Source organism: Aethalodelphis obliquidens, unplaced genomic scaffold (assembly GCF_003676395.1).
Source record: "Aethalodelphis obliquidens isolate GAN/ISIS:26980383/991018 unplaced genomic scaffold, ASM367639v1 scaffold2, whole genome shotgun sequence".
Classification (NCBI taxonomy): Eukaryota; Metazoa; Chordata; class Mammalia; order Artiodactyla; family Delphinidae; genus Aethalodelphis; species Aethalodelphis obliquidens.
The window spans coordinates 78601914-78621419 of record NW_020837946.1 but is presented as its reverse complement, the minus strand read 5'-3'; the positions used below and the strand labels follow the sequence as shown (position 1 = coordinate 78621419).

The following is a 19506-nucleotide window of genomic DNA, read 5'->3' as shown; positions in this document are numbered from 1 at the left end:
AAATCTACAAACAGTAAATGCTGGAGAGGGTGTGGAGAAAATGGAACCTTCTTGCACTGTTGTTGGGAATGTAAGTTGATACAGCCACTATGGGGAACAGTATGGAGGTTGCTTAAAAAACTAAAAATAGAACTACCATATGACTCAGCAATCCCACTACTAGGTGTATACCCTGAGAAAACGGTAATTCTAAATGAGTCATGTACCACAATGTTCATTGCAGCACTATTTACAATAGCCAGGACATGGCAGCAACGTAAGTGTCCATCAACAGATGAATGGATAAAGAAGATGTGGCACATATATACAATGGAATATTACTCAGACATAAAAAGAAATGAAATTGAGTTATTTGTAGTGAGGTGGATGGGCTTATAGACTCTCATATAGAGTGAAGTAAGTCAGAAAGAAAAAAACAATACCGTATGCTAACATATATATATGGAATCTAAAAATAAAAAATGGTTATGCAGAACCTAGGGGCAGGACAGGAATAAAGACGCAGATGTAGGGAATGGACTTGAGGACACGGGGACGGGGAAGAAGGGTAAGTTGGGATGAAGTGAGAGAGCAACATTGATATATATACACTACCAAATGTAAAATAGCTAGCTAGTGGGAAGCAGCTCCATAGCACAGGGAGATCAGCTTGGTGCTTTGTGGCCACCTAGAGGGGTGGGATAGGGAGGGTGGGAGGGAGATGCAAGTTTGAGGGGATATGGTGACATATGTATACACATAGCTGATTCACTGATTCACTTTGTTATACAGCAGAAACTAACACACCATTGTAAAGCAACTGTACTCCAATAAAGATGGTAAAAAAAAAAACATATTTATGACCAGTAGGACAGGACATACTACACTTATTATTCCTTATTATTCTGTCTCAACTATATCTAGTTCTCATTTTTACAAGATGGAATTTTCTAGCCCCCTTACATTTTCTTTCTTTTCTTTTTTCTTTTGTTTTGACACACCGTATGGCATGTGGAATCTTAGTTCCCCGACCAGAGACCCGACCCATGCCCCCTGCTGTGGAAGCAGGAGTCCTAACCACTGGACAGTCAGGGAATTTCCTAGCCCCGTTATGTTTCAGTGAGGCCATATGACTATTTCTGGCCAATGAGATGTGAGAGGAAATGGCACAGGTCACTTCTGGGTCACAGCACTTAATTGCTGGTGCAAGACTCTCCAGATTTCACTTTTCCCCACCTGCATGATTCTGGAAGCATGTCTCAAGAGGGGGCCTGAAGTGATTAAGACAGAGTCCCTTACCAACTTTTGTTGGACATTCAGCATGAGCGAGAAGTAAACTTTTATTTTACTAGGTCTCCAAGATTTGGGAGGTTGTGTTGTCACAGCATAGCCCAGCCTCTCCTGACTGATAAATCTACAAACAGCAAAAGGGACTTGTAATTCCACATTATCTGTCTTTCCTGACTTACGTAATGACAAAGTCTTTGCACACATTAATAAGTGGAGATAGCTCATCCTGGACACATAGTTGAAGGCTTCCTACCGTAACATGCAATATGTTAAATAGTCAATACAGTATCTTTTGGTATATTTTAAAGAAAAGTTTCCTCCTGTAAAATCTGTAAAACTCTGGAAATAAGCAGGAGAGCCAGTGCTTGATTTCTGAGTTTTAGTCAGATCACACAGAGGTGGAATGGTGAAAGGAACCCAAAGAAAAAGCATAATTTTCTAGGATAAGTAACATTTATCAAAACCATTGTGAAAATTTAAGATCAGATGAAATTATCTATTTTACTGTCTGAGGAAGGCCCCCAAAAGAAACAAAAGGGACTGTTTCCAACTTTGTCCTAAATATTAGGAAAAAATTATTTCTAATTGGAAGTCTACCATAGACTAAATATAACATCCTCTGTGCTAGTGAGATTGTACCAATCAAAATTAAATGAGGTTCTTTAAATTTTTCTTAATATATTTTTTAAATTATTATTTTTGGCTGCATTGGGTCCTTGTTGCTGCACGTGGGCTTTCTCTAGTTGCAGCGAGCGGGAGCTACTCTTCGTTGCAGTGCACAGGCTTCTCATTGAGGTGGCTTGTCTTTGTTGAGGAGCATAGGCTCTAGGCGTGTGGCAGGCTTCAGTAGATGTGGCTCGTAGGCTGAAGAGTGCAGGCTCAGTACTTGTGGAGCACGGGCCCAGCTGCTCCGCGGCATGTGGGATCCTCCCGGCCCAGGGCTCAAACCCGTGTCCCCTGCATCAGCAGGCGGATTCCCAACCACTGCGCCACCAGGGAAGCCCCATAGGCAACATTTCTTATTCCAAAGAGAAATGTGAGAGAAATGAGTATTTCTGATGGTAGTAATAACAACTTAAAAACCTAAAAATGAAATATCAGAAGCAAAACCAAGCCTTTTTTCTTTTTAGTTTTTCCCTTTATTTTAGATGGCAGGCAGCATTGGATAGGTCTAGGTTTAGAATCTTTTCTAAAAGCATTTCATTTCTGTCAGCATTTTAATATGAATTTAATTCTGCTGTTGGCTCAGACCATGACAGAATGAGCCAACATGGCAGGCGGACAACTGGATCACTTACGGTTCATTTCAATGGACATGGCACCCAGCCACAAAATTTATGAACAAAACAGTTTTAATATAGTTATTGCATTTGTAAACATTCAGCACAGGTGGAAACAAAGAATTCAAAAACAGAAATATATTTTGTATCTAAGAATAAACAAACACGAAAGAATTATTCATTTTTTTTAAGGAAAAGGATATTCATTTTTGTCAAGCATTAACAGTGATTTGGGTTCAAAAGCTCTAATTTTCATAGGATTCCATGACTCTATTCTTCAAAGTATGCTATGTAAGGTTGCCCAAGGGAACACTTGACTACCTCGACTTCTCCACCTCCATTTTTCTCCCGTTGAAAGTGAATGTTAATAAAATCCTCTACAGTTTCTTCATCTATGATCTGAAGGTCTTCCAGTCCAGTCAGAAGCACCGTCTTCTTAGATACTCCTGAAAATACCTAAGAAGCAAAATAAAAAGATAAATAGAAAATTTTCTAAGTGCTTTGAATTATAAAACTTTACATTTATAAGCTCTGCTTAATAGTTTGGATGTTATCTTGAGAGAGACAATGGGCCTCAGGAAGATTTTCAAGCAAGAGAATATCAGAGTTGGATCTGAGTTTCAGAAAGATAACTCTGGTGCCATTGTGACAAATAGAGGAAAGGAGGGCAACTCTATGGACAGAGAGACCAGTTAGAGAGGTAGTGAGAGATGGAAGTGACAAGATCAAGTAACGAAATGAATGCTGGAGGGGAAGTGAAACCAAGAGTTAGGCATGAGTTCTAGTTTTCAGGATGGCAGGCTAGGTTAATTAATAAGATTCTAACGGAAACAGAATCACAACTTTTTATTTTCTGTGGGGTGGGACCGGGCAATAAGTTTCCAAAATGAAAGAAGAGAGATGACTTTACCTGAAACTTTTTCAGGTATGTTTCTGTGTACGGAGAAACAGTAACTCTCTGGCAGTTTTCATTTATATAAAGAGGATAGTCTTTTATTTTCAAAATCTTGTCAGCAACTAGAAGTAAATTTTTAAAAATTATTTTCTCCTTTATATCAAACATTTTTTAACCAAAGTTAAAACCTCCTTCAAACAGAATGTCAGAGTAAACAGTGGCTTGAGGGATTAATTTTTAAGAAATTCTACAGTCCACTTTAAAGAATTCACAGTACATAATTTTAAAAAACATAAAACCAAATGATAATGAGATTTAAATAACTCCATCTGTCTTAAACTATCAGTCAATCAATGCACAGTGAGCTGCGATGTCCTCAGATAGACCTACCTTGAGCTACATAAAATGTGATAACCATTTGCAAAAAATAACCCAGCCATCCTAACAAAACCCAGTGTTTCCCAATCTCTCAAGAAGTACACATGCAAATTACGATTAGAATACTCTCTTTCTCTCTCTTTCTGTGCATATATATATATATATATATACACACATACATACATATAGCAAATTACTATATTACTATTATATATATAAAATTATTTAATTGTCCTGTAACTAATACATGACATTCAATAAACCTGTATAATGATGTTAATCAAAGGTGCAGGGGTGCTGAATGTCATCTAAAAAAAGTGAAGGCAAATAACAAAAATTCATCAACTTTCTCCAACACAAAAAATAACCAGATTTATTTTTAGCAGTTTTTTTTCCTAGAGGGAAAAAAGGTAATGTGTCAAGATTGCATAGAGTTTAACAGAAACAGTTCGTAAGAATATCCAATCACTTTTTTTCTCCTCTCACCAGTCCACCTTGAATTAGCAATATAGTACAGTGGTTAAGAGTGTAGATCCTTGCTGGCAAGGATGTGGAGAAACTGGAACCCTGGTACATTGCTGGTAGGAATGTAAAGGTGTAGCCACTGTGGAAAACAGTATGGCGGTTCCTCAAGCATTAAACATAGAATTACCATATTATCCAGCAATTCCAGAAGGATCTGGAAAGACATTCACCTAACCATAACTAGCTACATAGCAGGAGAAAGGAAGTTTGGAAATTTAAGGAAATGTCTCAATTTTTATTAAATTAATGTTGTTCTCTATTATTTCAATTTTCTTTAAAAAGCATGTATTACTTTATTATGAAAAAACTTAAATCAGTCAACGGTTTTTAACTGTATATTTGGATTTCTATCATATGTGCAAACCCTGGAGAAGTCCTAAGAACTAGATTAACTAGAGGAAGAGATTTTTACATTGAGAATCATTTGAACATATTAACAAAAGAACTTGGAGAATCTTCTACTTTTCATTATAAGAATATAAACCTCCCTAAGATGATTTGGTAAAAGTCCATTTCTACCTAAAAAAGGAACAGCTGTTCTCTGTATTACCCCCTTTTCTTCCTGGAATCGATTACCTCCACCTGAGATCCTTGTCAATCGTAATAAGTGAGATGAAGAGACAGTTTTATATATTTTTTTTTCAGAATGTTTCTCTGCCACACACCCACTGTGCGATCTTGGGTAAGCTGCTTACCTTGAGTACGCCTTAGTTTCCTCATCAATAAAATGAGTATAACACCTACATCCAGAGCTGTGCTATGGATCTGAGCAGATATATGTATAAAACACCAAAGACTCCATGCCTGGCACGTGATAGGAATGCACTAAGATGTAGGTACTTGTTATCTGTAATCCTATCATTCTCAGTAGCACTCAGGGAAATCATTTTCAGGACTCTACCATTTCATAAGGTTAAAAAAAATCCCCTGTTATTATGCTGTCTAATAAATTCCAAATAAAAGCAGTAGAAAGGGATACTTTCAGACCTGGCAGAATGTAATTTAAATGCTAGAGTACTGTCTAATTCTCAGTGCGGGAATACCTCCACTTTCCACAAACGTGACGACGGCGCTCCGGGACTGCTTGTCGTACTCCACGCAGTCCACTTCTCCGCCTCCGTTGCGGGATTTACAAAAACTCAGTTCTAGCTTGTCTCTCATCTGACTTTCAGGCAGTTCATCAGGAATGTCAGTAACATGGATCTTCATTTTGGACACTTCTACGTGAACCTGGGAAATCAGTTCACGTTCAGAAATATGGATGAGAAAAGTGTCCGTGTTTAACAAATTCTGAAACGCTTTAATCACGATGTTACCTGGAATCTGACTCCTAAGTTTAATGGAACCGGGCTGGCCATAACCTTCACATTTACATCCGGTATCTGCACATGATGGTGCCCCACTCTGATCACATTTTGGGCAACTGAAAAATAATTTGGGAAGTATTAATTTCCAATATTTCAATACATTTTTACATGTTTGGTTTAACAACAAATAATCCTGAATATTTTAAATTTTCTTTAATTTTAAGGGATCTAATTTTTACATTTTTCTTAGGATTTCTAAGTGATGATGGTCTTGCCACCATAGTAGGATATATTAATGTCAAAATATATCAGCAAAAAATTACAGTGTAGAAATTCTCGACAAGTTCTAGATTCATCCCTTAAGAGATAAGCCTGATGATCCTTCAGAAATTCATATATTACTTCAGTACAGCCACACACCCTTCCTTTCCACTGTAGACAGAATTATCAGAGAACTCCCTTAGTACATTAAAGCTCAGCCAGAAATTTCTTCCATGTTGAGTAAGCTAGGAAAACTTTTTAGGTCAGTGTCATTCTGACAATCTTATTTATCATTTGTCACTGCTCCTTAATATGTTACAAGCAACAAAAAATATTTGTTCTTGTCTCTGTATTTCCCCAGGATTACATATTAAAGACCACAAAGACTTAAATACCAAAGAGTGAGTCTTTTTTTTGGGGGGGTCATATTTAATGAAGAATTCTACTCTCCTTAAAATGCTCTTGAGATCATTCATTAAAAAGTCGAAAGTCTTCATATACTGATCACAAAACTATCTAGTCTAATTTAGCCATGCAAATGGGAAAGGCTTAGTAATATAATTATGCCAAATATCATTAGAAATCCAATAGCAACTATACGACAGTTTAAAATGAATGTGCGGGGAATTCCCTAGTGGTCCAGTGGTTAGAACTCGGTGCTCTCACTGCTGAGGGGCTGGGTTTCAATCCCTGGTCGGAGAACTAAGATGCGGCCAAAAATAAATAAGAATAATAAAAAACCAAAATAAAATGCATGTGGGTATGTGTTTATTTTTAATTGTGTGACATAAGAGTTTATAACCCTTCAGTTGTTGCTATTTGGAGCTGCTTACTCTAATAGGTCATAAAGACTAGACACAAATTAGTCTCGGTCTTATAAACCTCACATGTGTTTATAACAACCAGACAGCACACCACAGCTGGAGGAAGAGAGAAACAAGGCTAGAAAACAGGGCGTTGTCATGTGGGAATTCAGACTCATTGTACCATGATATGGCTCTCTAACTTGAATTACATCTTTTTTGTTGTTATTGACAACAGGCAACAATAACAGAGATTATCAACTGTAAGTAATACTTAGATGATGATCTTTCCCTCCCAATGCCCACCCCTCCCCCCCCCCCCAAACCTCCAACATCTGGTGATCTGACACAGCTGAGAGGGCTACTTGTGTTTCAACTTCTGTGACTCTGTCAAAAGCCAACTCCTGTTTAATTGTGTAGAAACCCAAAGTTGTCCAGAAGAGCAGGACCTCAGAGCCATGCCAAGGGTGGAAGCAGTGATGCAGCTGTTTTTGAAGAAAATCCTGTTCCCAGCATCCCCAGGTAATTCCTATGCAGAATCCTTGCTTCCCAAATCCTCACTTCCATCCTTCAGTTATATCTCAATTACCACTGCCAACTGCCAACAGGGCTCTTGGCCTCCCCCTTCACCCTCAGCTGCAGGGGCGGACCCAGGGTGGACAAAGCGTATGTGCATATAGTGACCTGCCAGAATGCCTTTCTATTTATTTTCAGGCTATAGTAACAAACCAGGTGTCAAGGAGACATGAGTTATAATCATAGATTCCCAGAATCTGAACACTGGGTTTGTGAAGACCATCTGACCCCACCCATAACTTAATCTAACTTGGAAAATATGAGAACAAAATGCCCAGATGGTGGCCTGCTCAGAGGAATGTTGGTACAGTAGAACATACAAGGGTACTTGAGGTTTGGCTCTCAGCTCTGCAATTTATCACCTGTATGGACCTTGAGCAAGTTCCTTATCTTAGGTAAGCTTCTGTTTCTTTAGCTGAAAAATTCCTAACATGTAGCAATAATGACAGCTAACATTTATTAAGTGTTTATTACATATCAGACACTGTGCTAAGTATTTTTCAACATTTCTCATTTAATACTCAAAGCAACCCCCTGAGGTAGGTACTGCCACAAAATGTGTCATAAAAAAATTGAGATTTATAAAGAACCCAACCAAGTTACACTTCTAGAAAGGGGCACAGCTGGCACTCAAAGCCAGATTCTCCTCATTAAGTTTCCCCCAGATCTCAAGAGGGTCCCACACCACGGCGGACGTGGCAAACATCAGGTCCCGCTCCCAAATCTCTGACTCCAGGGCTCTTGCCATTCACAGGTCTTGTGCATTTAGGTAAATCACTTAAACACCTGAGAATCTGTTTTCTTAGTTATAAAATGTAAATAGTAACTCTCTATCTTATTTCTTTCATGGATTCATGTGAGTATACAATGAGATAATGTCTGTGAGAACTCTCCTAGAATGATGTAGAGCTTTACAACCTTGAAACATTATCACTAGTATTATCATTTGCAGGTAGCAGTTGCAGTAGAAAGGCATTGGTATTGGACATCACAACACCTGGGCTTGAGTCCCAGCATTGTCACGTCCTGAATGAGTGATCATGTTCAAGTCACTCAACGTCTCAGAGTCAGTTTTCTCATCTGTAAAATGGGTATAATCATACCTACCTCAGGGTGTCACTATGAGGATGAGATGAAATGATAAATGTAAAAATTGTAAAGCAGTGGCCAAATATCTACAAAAACTCTTTGAAAGTCCCATTGCTTTCCAAAGGTAACATGGTCAAATTTTTGAACATGAGTCATACCTTCTTCTTTTTCAAAGGTGATAAGTGCTTGTCCTTTTTGTAGCTCATAAGGGACTTTTGAGCTCACTTGACACGAATAGGAGGTATTTGAAAACTGGCTGTCACTCTCAGGATTCTCTACAGCTGTGAACTTTATCTTTGTTTCGGGAATATCCTCGTTAATCTAATTCAAACAGAAATGTTTGATTAAAATCAAGACAAGAAATAACTTAAGTCCTTCCAATGATAATGTGATTTGATCATCCAATAATTCACTCTCCACTGACTTCAGAGCCCCACGGAATACTGAGCGTGGTCTTATTTAATATCTTTAGTAATTGCTTCTTCCCGGGGAAGTACTCAGTAATGGAGTCAGATGCTGATCCTTCAATATTATTTCACAGATGAAATTGTAAATATATAATCTCTCACTTTTTCTAAGTGTTTAAACTGGTCAATATTGTGTGGTGTTTGAGTCTAAAGCCTACATCATTCCTGTAGAAAAATACCCTTTGAACAACTGTGCCAATAATAAGCTATCTCACAAAGAAATCATTGCACAGTATATTTACCCTCACTGCAAAGAAGTATGAAATAGAGTCAGGTGTATATGGTTATTTTGATGGCAAACTCAGATAACTTCATCCAAAAAGAAAGACTCCTGAATTCAATGACTTAAAATTTATCAAATTTAAATTCCCCCTTCCTCAACACCTGCCCATCAACTTTTTAACCATTACCCCAACTGAGGTTTATAAAAATGTGAAGGGACACTACCAGCAAGATCTGTAATCTGGAGGATAAAGTTAAGGGGTTATACTTAGCCGCTTAAAATCACTGGGATGAACAGTCAGTACAACCACACATAAATGCACAAATGAATTGAGTGTTTGCGTTTCTATTTCCCATGGTCATTTTACATGTTGCAAGAAAAGGTTTTATCGCAAAGACATTAGAAATATCAAGTGAGTCATTTGATCTCATCTGACATTTATTCTACATGTAACTTTGGTAGAATTTCTGATTACCATAACTCTGACTTCAAAACGATCTGCAGTGTCTTGAGAAAAGGCAGAGTGTTTCCCAATAATGTAGAAACATCCAGTATACCCTGAGAAGTCAAGAGCTTTCCGGAGTGAGAGTGAGAATGCCTGCTTCTAGTCCTGAGTAGACCGTGGCAGGGAGCAATTCACTTATGCTCTCTAGACCCCAGTTTCAGTCCTCTGTGAAGTGAATCAACTGAGCTGGCTGGGTTCCCGAGGCCCTTTGAGTTGTAGGACTAAATGATTCTGGCTCCAGCCTGAGAAGTATCCAGAATCTTAACAGAGACTTCTCTAAATCTCACAAACACCGGAAACTTCACTTCCTGATATTCAACATCCTATCCCCCATTTCAGAAACAAAAAGTGACAATGCTTTAAGCATTTAAATTGTTTAAAGTATTTTTTTTTAACAACCTGGGTTGTTATGAAGAAAAAAGGAGTGAAAGCTATGTCTAACTCAAACACAGGAGAAATTAAGAATTTAAATGAAGATACTCATCCAATTTCTTTTTAACTGTGAAACTCACTTAAATTACTTGGATGAGGAGAACAATAAAAGAACTTGGTGAGAAGACCAAGAATTTGATCCAAAAGTGATTGATAATGACCATCATTTGGGGGTAGTTTTGGATTAACATATACATGAATATTAAAACATGTATTAGCATAAGTGTGCAGCAAGATGAAATTCTACAGTGATCACACACCTGTGACCAGCACCCAGATTAATAATCAGAACAAGACCAACACCCCAGAAGCCCTCTTGGGTTCCCTTCCAGTTCCTACCTGCCTCTAGGAGTAACCACCATACTAACTTCTAACATCGTGTTTTCATGCTCTATTTCAACAGAAGCATATGGTGTGCCCTGTTTCCCCTTTTCTGGCTCAGCACTGTGTTTATGAAATTCATCGATGTTATTGCATACAGTTGTAGCCTGTTCATTCTCATCGTTGTGTAGTAGTCCACTGTGTGAATACACCCTAATTTATTAATTCATCCTACTGCTCTCAGTTTGGGGCTGTTGCAAACAGTGGTGCCATGGATGACCATAATGTTTTAGAAATGAATTCTGTATTGATAAATTGCTTTTCCTGAAAAATGGGGTCTGTGAAAAATGAGATACATAAAATAATTAAAGAAGTACCTGGGAGTTCCCGGTTGTCGCTTGCAACTCAGCTTCAAGCTTTTGGATCTCCTCCTTTAACTGAATATTTTCCTTTTCAATTTCACTAATTAATTTCTAAAAATAAAAAGGAAATAAAATAACACCCAAAATTTAAACAGTCCCGACCTCATTTTTCTTCTCTTTTCTTAATATTTATTTATTTTGGCTGCACAAAGTCTTAGTTGTGGCACATGGGATCTTTGTTGCAGCATGTGGGATCTTTAGTTGCGGCATGTGGACTTGTTAGCTGTGCATGCACGTGGGAGCTAGTTCCCCGACCAGGGATGGAACCCGGGTCCCCTGCATTGGGAGCGTGAAGTCTTACCCACTAGACCACCAGGGAAGTCCCAGCCCCGACCTCATTTTTCTAATTAATTAAAGAAGCAAAATTTCTCTCACTTTGAACAAGGCAAAGAAAGACATTAGACAGTCTCAAAATAAATATGATCACGTGAATAATACCTTTGTCAAATGTTTTACATCATCACCTGTCGACTTTCTTAACACTGCCAAGGATTATTATCTCTATTATACAAAAAAGGAAACCACTTTTCACACTAAACCAAAGTCACAAAAATGTTTATAGTAGAGCAAGGATTGATACCCCTGTCTTCTGGATCTTAGTTCAGTGCTCTGTCAATTCCTTCCTAACTATTTGTGACTCCAATATGACTTTTAAGCTGCACCATAACTGTGGACATATGTTACTCTGGGGCAATTTATAAATATTTTTTTCTGTGATTCCCACAGTATAGCTGCCTTGATATGCCAGACAGATGGCCTTGAGTAAGTGGTTTAACTACCTGAGCCTCCATTCCCTCTTAGGTCTAATTGGATAATTGCTAACGAAACTCTTAACTTCTAGGTGCAAATCAAAGAAATGAGAGAGGAAGTGAAAAAGCAGCTAACATTGTAAGCTGTGTAAGAGAAAGAAAAGAAATATGATTCTTCTTGTCAGTCTTGAATAATAGAGGTAAAGAAAACTGAAAATCCTAATATTCTTCCAAATTCAACATAATGTTGGACAAAGACATATGAAACATGCCTCGCTGCAAAATAGATGTAAGTTAATTTTTAATAGTACTCAGTAATTTTTCCTTTTTACCTGGTTTTGTTCATCTTTCATAAATTCTTCAGCTGGCCCATACTCCTTAAGAACTTGTTCTTTGTTATCTTCATCAGTTGCCATGATTCCCTAATTACTATAAAAGGTAAGTACTTTAAAAATAGTACAAACACAAATTCAAGAAAAAGTAACTTTTACCCTCTTACAGAAGAAACATCTCTTCTTTGCTATATGTTATTTCCTATCACCGAAGTCTTTATTATCATGAGGATTATATCCAAAGTCTCTATTTCAAATAACTTTCACACCTATAAACATATAAAAAGGTTCTAAAAATTCTTTGCTTTTCAACACCGTAAGAGAAAATAATAGGTATTAACATTCCTTTGTAGTTCTCATTTCAATCATAATATGATGCTCCATTTTAAAAGACTATTATTTTGGTCTTCTAGACTTTTTCAAAGGTTTTTATTTAAATATTTAATTCTCCCTATTATACTCCCCAAACGTAATGGAGTAAAAAGACCTCCAAACACCATTCCTCTATGCGTACAGGGGTTTTCACAAACCCTCCTGAGTTCATACACTTGGACAGGAAAAAAACTTCATCTTTATTTCTAATAACCTCTTATTGAAACTTAGCATTCTCTTCAAATATGAATATAGGCAAAAAGCCACATAGTATTTGCAGCCCCTGTGACAAAAGTCACCAAGACGGTACAGATATTTTCATAAAATATTTTAACTCTTCCAGATATCCTGAAACATTGCTTGTGTTTAACCCTGCTTCAAAATTATGATAGTTATTAAACTCATGACTAGGTCTTGTAATAAACTGTAGTATATTGATATATATTACTATATTAAATATTTGCTTTTTAAATAACCTGATAATCATATTTCAATATAATTGGTTTCCTTTATAATTCTATGTATTTTGTTTTATACAACTTAAAAACTTTATTTTGAGAAAGGCCCACAAGCTTTTTCAGACTGGCACCAAAAAAGTTAAGAAACCTTGCCTGCATATCAATTTACTAAGATGGAGTTGTCCCAGATCAAATATGACACAAGGATTATCACAACAGTTATTGTTTTAGAAGCACATTAATAATGTGTCTGTTAATACAATCTTCCAAGATTTCAAGTGGCTAAATTCTCACTATTCCTATAGAAGAAACAGAAAAGACATGTATTCTTCTCTAAAAATAAAATAGAAGACTAGCAAAAAATTAGTCATGGCTTAGTTTACTCAGTGTGAACACAAGCAGTGTCCAAAAAAAGGGGTCATATGGTAGTTCTACTTTTAACTTTTTGAGGATCCTCCATACTGTTCTCCATAGCGGCTGCACCAATTTACATTCCCACCAACAGTGCACAGGGGTTCCCTTTTCTCCACACCCTCTCCAGTATTTGTTACTGTAAGGTCGGATCTTAACCAAACAGCACCTCGAAACAGAGGAAAGCTTCAAGTGAGCTTTATTAGGGAGCGCTCCCGGGCGAGGTTCACTGGTCCAAGAGAAAGGGGCCAGAGAAGTCGCACCCGGGCGAGGGTTGGGCAAGATTTTATAGGGGAAGAAGGGAAAGGGGTGTGGTGAATCTGGGAGGGCGCAGGGTATTCCTTATTTGGTGGTCTTTCCGGGTATCCTGGGGGACCGTTAGTCCCGCCCCTCGAAAGGCGGGAAGGCTGGGCCGGGTTCAAAGTCCCCAGGTCAGTTCCTGGAACTGGGTGGTCCGGAGAGTTTCGGTCTGATGCAACCTGTGAATCTGATTGTGTTCCCCTGCCTCGGGCCAGTTGGCCTTACAGTTACCTCTTGTCTTTTTCATGACGCCCATTCTAATAGATGTGAAGTGGTGTCTCATTGGGGTTTTATTTTTTTGTTCTCCTTTTTTTTTTTTAAACATCTCTCATTGGTTTTTTTGTTTTTTTGCGGTACGCGGGCCTCTCACTGTTGTGGCCTCTCCCGTTGCAGAGTACAGGCTCCGGACGCGCAGGCTCAGTGGCCATGGCTCACGGGCCCAGCTGCTCCGCGGCATGTGGGATCTTCCTAGACCGGGGCATGAATCCGTGTCCCCTGAATCGGCAGGCGGACTCAACCACTGCGCCACCAGGGAAGCTCTCCCTCTGCATATTTATAATCACGTTCTCTGACAATGAAAAACCTGACTCAGAAAATCAGAAAATCAAAAAAAAAAAAAAATGCAAAGGGAGAAAAATAGAATGAATGCTATGAATTGGAACTGGAGATATCAGCATAATCTCATGATTTCTGATATGTTGATAGAAAAGTACAGAAATTTAAATATAGATATGTGTGTGAGTGTGTGATATTCCTCAGTTCTGTCTGCTAAAAGGGCCTGGAAACAAAGACAACAGCAGTGAGCACATCTAGCACCCAGAATTTAGTTTCTAGTACCATTCTCAGCTACCAGGAACCAAGGCTATTCAGAGAAATGGCTGCTTCTAGAAGTAGGACAGGAAAAGTACAAGACAAGCATCTTATGATGTCAGAAAGCAAGAAGTGCTCAAAGAATGATGAGGATATGTCACAAGAACATAGAGTCCACCTTGATGAGGTTCTCACTGCACAAATCTGGGAATCAATTAAGCACAGAAATAAATAATGACAGTAATAATTAAATCCACTGAGCAAAACAGAGAACTATGAGTCGGTAAACATAGCTAGCTAGCTAATTAGCTAGCTAGCTAGATAGGTAGATAGATAGATAGATAAATTGATAGTTTTGTGAGGAAAGGACCATTTAATTAGTTTCAAAATACCCACAAGTACTGCAAACCAAAATCCAGTGCAGTCTCAATCATTTAGGTGTTCTGAGCACTCACCAGTCCTGGCATTGACAAGCCCTCGAAGGAGATCAACAATTTCAATGGGGATAAATAACAGTTTGCCCTTTTGCTTTGAACATGTCAAGCTAACCTACAAGAATATAAGCACTGTAAGGGCTATGATTTTTGTTTTGTTCTCTAAAGTATGCTTTAGTTCATCCAGAACGCTACCCTAACAGTACCCAAAAGAGTGCCAGGGATATAGTCTACACTCAAGAAATGATTGTTTTTAATTGAGTTAAAATTTCCTTACACTGAACAACCTGTTATTGCACTTCATATAAGTGGAATCATTTGGTATGCACCCTTTTATATGTGCTAGAGTTTTAAGCTCAACATGTTTTGGAGACTTGTCCTTGTTATTGCATGTATTAGTAGTTTGTTCCTTTTTATTGCTGTGTAGTATTCCATGCATGGACAGCCTACAAGTTGTTTATTCATTCTCTCGTTGGTGGGCTATTTGGTTATTTCTGCTTTGGGGCTATTATGAATAAAGCTTCTCAAAACAAAACAAACAAAAGAAATACTTCTCCACAAAACACTAATTTCAAAGGGGAAAAGAATAACTTTACAGTGAAGAAGCCAGGCGGACCACACCATAATGAAGTAATCAAAGTAAATAATGAGATACATCAAAATCATCTGACATATGATAGGCACACCGAGAACACAGCACGATTCCTATGATATTCCTGCCAAAGATGCATGAGCCGAATCTAAACAAGAGGAAACATGAGATAAACTGGTCTGTTCTCTTCAAAAGTGTCAAGTTCATGAAAGCCAAGTAAAGACTGAGAAACTGTCCCAGGCAGGAGATTAAAGAGACATCACAACTAAACACAATGCATAACTCTGAACTGGGTCCTTTTGTTATAGGATATTATAGGGACAACTGGCAAAATTTAAATTAGATCCAAGGATTAGATGGCATAATGTATCAATATTAATTTTTCTGATTTTAATCACTGTATTGTAGTTACATAGAGAACATCTTTTTTGTAGGAAATAAATAAGAATTCCAGGGTAATTGGTCATGAAACCTACTCTCAAATAACTCAGGAAAAAGACAATTTTTTACTTGCAGATTTTCTGTAAGTTTGAGGAGTTTAAAAATAAAAAAGGTATATATAAGTAGCTCTTTATTGCGTTAACAACTGCAGAGTCCTTATAACGGTATTCATCCCAAGTCTTACACAATCTAACCCCAACTAGTCTTATTTAGACAACTCCTGGACCAAGTCCCTTAACCACACTGAACACTCTAAGGGTTTCTCTTCTCCCTCCTGTCCCTCAATGTCACATCCTTCCTCCCCTCCCAACTTTAACCTCCACCTAATGAAACCCTACTGTTCAACATCCATCCCAAATTCCCCTCCAAGTTCTTGAAGCCTTGTCTGATTCCCTCAAATGATTTTACTTCTCCCGCTATTATCTCTTTTGGGGAGCTTTATTTGTGTACCTGTGTCATTTTCCATGACTAGATGGTCATGACCTTGAGGCCAGGGACCACGTCCATTGTTCCTTGTATCCATTCAGAGCACAATACACATTCACACACTGAAAACACTCAATGTTTATAGAATTGTGCAGTATCTTGACTGAGGTATTTATTCAGCTCAGGACATCCCAGGCATGTGAAGTTCTCTTATTACATTTCCAGAAAGCAGAAACTGCAACATTATTTAACTGTTCTTTTAGTCTATATTTTTTTTTTTTTTTTTTTTTTTTTTGCGGTACGCGGGCCTCACCGTTGTGGCCTCTCGCGTTGTGGAGCACAGGCTCCGGACGCGCAGGCTCAGCGGCCATGGCTCACGGGCCCAGCCGCTCCGCGGCACGTGGGATCCTCCCGGACCCGGGCACGAACCCGCGTCCCCTGCATCAGCAGGCGGACTCAACCACTGCGCCACCAGGGAAGCCCTATATTCTTAATATAGACTAAGAATAATAATAAAGGCTTGTAATAAAGGCTCTCAATAATATATTTAACTCATATGAATGGTCTACTACATAATATTCCCAGGACTTCTTACAGCATATCTAGTAACTGGATACTTTCCCTCTTTGCATAAATGGGATGTACAGTAATAGCTTTCCTTTTATACAGTCAAATGGTAGGCAGAATAATGGTCCCCTTAAAGATGCCCACATGCTAACCCTCAGAATCTGTGAATATGTTAGGTTACACTGCAAAGGAGAATTAAAGTTGTAGAATGAATTAAGGTTGCTAATCAGCTGACTTCAAAATATAACGATCTTGGACTTCCTTGGTGGTGCAGTGGTTAAGAATCTGCCTGACAGTGCAGGGGAACCGGGTTCGATCCCTGGTCCGGGAAGACCCCACATGCCGCGGAGCAACTAAGCCCGTGCACCACAACCACTGAGCCAGCGCACCGCAACTACTGAGCCTATGTGCTGTAACTACTGAAGCCTCCGTGCCTAGAGCCCGTGCTACGCAAAGAGTAGCTCCTGCTCACCACAACTAGAGAAAGCCCACATGCAGCGACAAAGACTCAACACAGCCAAAACAATATATACATATATATAAATACAAAGATCTTCCTGGATTATTGGTGGGGAAATAATGTAATCACCAGGGTCCTTCTACAAAGTGAAAGAGGAAGGCAGAAGAGCAGAATCAGAGTAAGATGTGACAACAGAAGAATAGTCAGAGAAATGCAACACTGCTGGCTTTGAGGACAGAGAAAGGGCACCACTGAGCCAAAGAAGGTGAGCAGTCTACAGAAGCTGGAAAAGATGAGAAAACAGGTTCACCGCATTAGCCTCGGGGAAGGAAGGCAGCCCTGAAGACGCCTTGATTTTAGCCCAGTGACGCCCAGTTGAACGTCTAACCAGCAGAATTTTAAGATAATAAACTTGTGGATTTTAAGCCACTAAGTCTGTGGTGATTTGTTATGGCAGCGAATGAAAAAACCAGCACAAATCACCTATACCAATTCACCACCTATTTCCCTTAATATACTCACATCACCGTGATGCCCCCCAACCCCCCCACCCCCCACCCCCCCACCCCCACCCCGCCTGATAGAAGCAAATCTTCCCATATGCATGCCTGGCGGCAAAAAGAAAGGAAATGAGGAGAAGGAAGGAAAAAAGGAGGTGGTGATGCACAAAGTTGTTTTTGTTTTGTTTTGTTTTTGTTTTTTAAACTTCTGCATGTTGTATAGATAGGGAAAAGTCGCATTCTCTTTTGGACGTCTCTTTCAGGAAAACCCCTGCATATTCTGAAAAGTGAGGTACGGCTGCCAAAACCTGCTCCTCCTGCCAACAGAGTAAATGTCCTGAAGGAATCTGTTTTCCTAACAACTGTCTCCAGAGACACTACAAGAACAGTGGAGAAACACAAACCATTTTAAGTTTCAATTTCCGAAATGAAGCAAAGCAAAGGAGACGGGGTCAGAGGCCGGGACGGCACAGAGAAGGCCCCGTGGGCCGGGGGCAGGCACGTCCCCTCGGTGGCTGTGTGGTCCCTGCGACCCCGGCAGCGGGCAGCGCAGGGGCGCGGCGCTGGGGCTCTGCGCCCGGCCCCCGTCCGCCCCCGGCTCTCCGCCGGGCGTCTCCCCGCAGGAGGTCCCGAGTCCCGCGGAACCTGCCTCGTCGCCATCCACTGCCTCTCCAGCCCTGGACCACTAGAAGCGGGGATGGCAGGAGGGGAACGGGGCACCCACTCACCCGCCTCGGCCCGCCGAGCGCCGCGCCCCGGTTCCCGGAAACCTCGCTGGCTGCGCGCAGGTGGAGCGTCCGCGGGAGGCGCTGAACCTCCGGGCCCGGCTGGCGCTGCCTTGTCCAGAAGAGCTTTGAGCCTTTTTCAAGTGGGTGTCCCCCAGATCAACAGTTTGGTTCCTTTAAAAAAAAGAAAGAAAGAATAAAAGGAGAAGAAAACTACTCAAATGATGATTTTCTTTAAATCTAGTCACTGCTCGAATACCAAACCTGGTGTCTCCAATGATTAGTCACTAACAAGTTACACCTATTTTCACTTTCGATTTTTAAAACGTGTTGGTTTTGTTTTTGTTTTGAGGAAATTTATTCCCAAAGTATTCCTTAAGTTTCCATAGACATCATTTTAGGACATGCTTTAAAAACCACTCCTTTGTATGTATATTACCGGACGTGTTTTTGGAAAAAGTGGATAGAAACCAAAGAAAGGCAAAGTGGGAGTCTCTCATCAGATTGTAATGGTAACTCTCGTTGTAATTTATTGATCATTATAACCTTAATCTACAAATCTTTGCAGCCAGCACAAGGTCAACTTTTGTGTACAGGTATTTCTTTTGCAACTTCCCAGGAAGTTGGGAAAGCTGTGGTGTTCAGTTGGTTTCTACGACCTGTGTCCCTTGAAAGTTTTCTTATAATCATTTTGTTTTGTTGTGAAGCTTATAAATAAATACTTCACTAAGTGTGATCTTTTCCTTTGAAATGGAAAACATCTGTTTGACTTCAAAAATTGCATTGTTTCTGAATCCTACACAGAGAACCACCCCACAGCTGCACTGGCTGGTAAATAGAGGTCAGGGAGGAGATGTATCAAAATGACTTCCAGGCATAAATTCTAGTTTACAGTGCTGTGTATTCATATATAACTGATATATAATCTGATAAAATGAAATATTAACCAAAGTCAAATTCCTTTATATCAAGAATATTATATGCATTTTCAAATAAATTAATACATTGAGATATTTCCAAATGATGTAAATATCAATAGGTTTTGATTGCATGCCACTCCTGAATTAAAAATTGGTTTGCTCTGCAAAGGGAAAAGGAAATAAACATTTACAGGTGTATTAAATATTCACCTTTTCTATGTAAAAAAAAAAGAATATTGATGGCAATCAGTTTAAA

At 39.2% G+C, this 19506-nt stretch overlaps 1 protein-coding gene across 4 annotated transcripts; it reads right to left on the bottom strand.

Moving 5' to 3' along the window:
• Positions 1-2537: 2537 nt before the first annotated feature.
• NMI (N-myc and STAT interactor) lies at positions 2538-18575 on the bottom strand. Of its 4 annotated transcripts, none has more exons than XM_027131396.1 (8): positions 18334-18573; positions 11835-11931; positions 10709-10804; positions 8542-8704; positions 5664-5770; positions 5391-5577; positions 3460-3566; positions 2538-3005 (listed from the first exon to the last, which is right to left on the bottom strand). In XM_027131396.1, exons 2-8 carry the CDS (start codon positions 11916-11918, stop codon positions 2820-2822), a joined length of 930 nt encoding a protein of 309 aa, XP_026987197.1. In that variant the 5' UTR covers positions 11919-11931; positions 18334-18573; the 3' UTR covers positions 2538-2819. The 4 variants fall into 4 exon arrangements, with proteins under 4 accessions (XP_026987197.1, XP_026987204.1, XP_026987211.1 ...); XM_027131403.1 differs by lacking the exon at positions 18334-18573 and adding an exon at positions 14578-14695; XM_027131410.1 differs by lacking the exon at positions 18334-18573 and adding an exon at positions 13607-13628.
• Positions 18576-19506: the final 931 nt, after the last annotated feature.

Coding starts and splice junctions, on each gene's coding strand:
- NMI (XM_027131396.1), bottom strand. CDS start 11,918: ATGGCAACTGATGAAGATAACAAAGAACAAGTTCTTAAGGAGTATGGG. Junction 8,705..10,708: donor CGACAACCGGGAACTCCCAG/GTACTTCTTTAA, acceptor TGTTTGAATTAG/ATTAACGAGGATATTCCCGA. Junction 3,567..5,390: donor CACGTTTGTGGAAAGTGGAG/GTATTCCCGCAC, acceptor ATTTACTTCTAG/TTGCTGACAAGATTTTGAAA.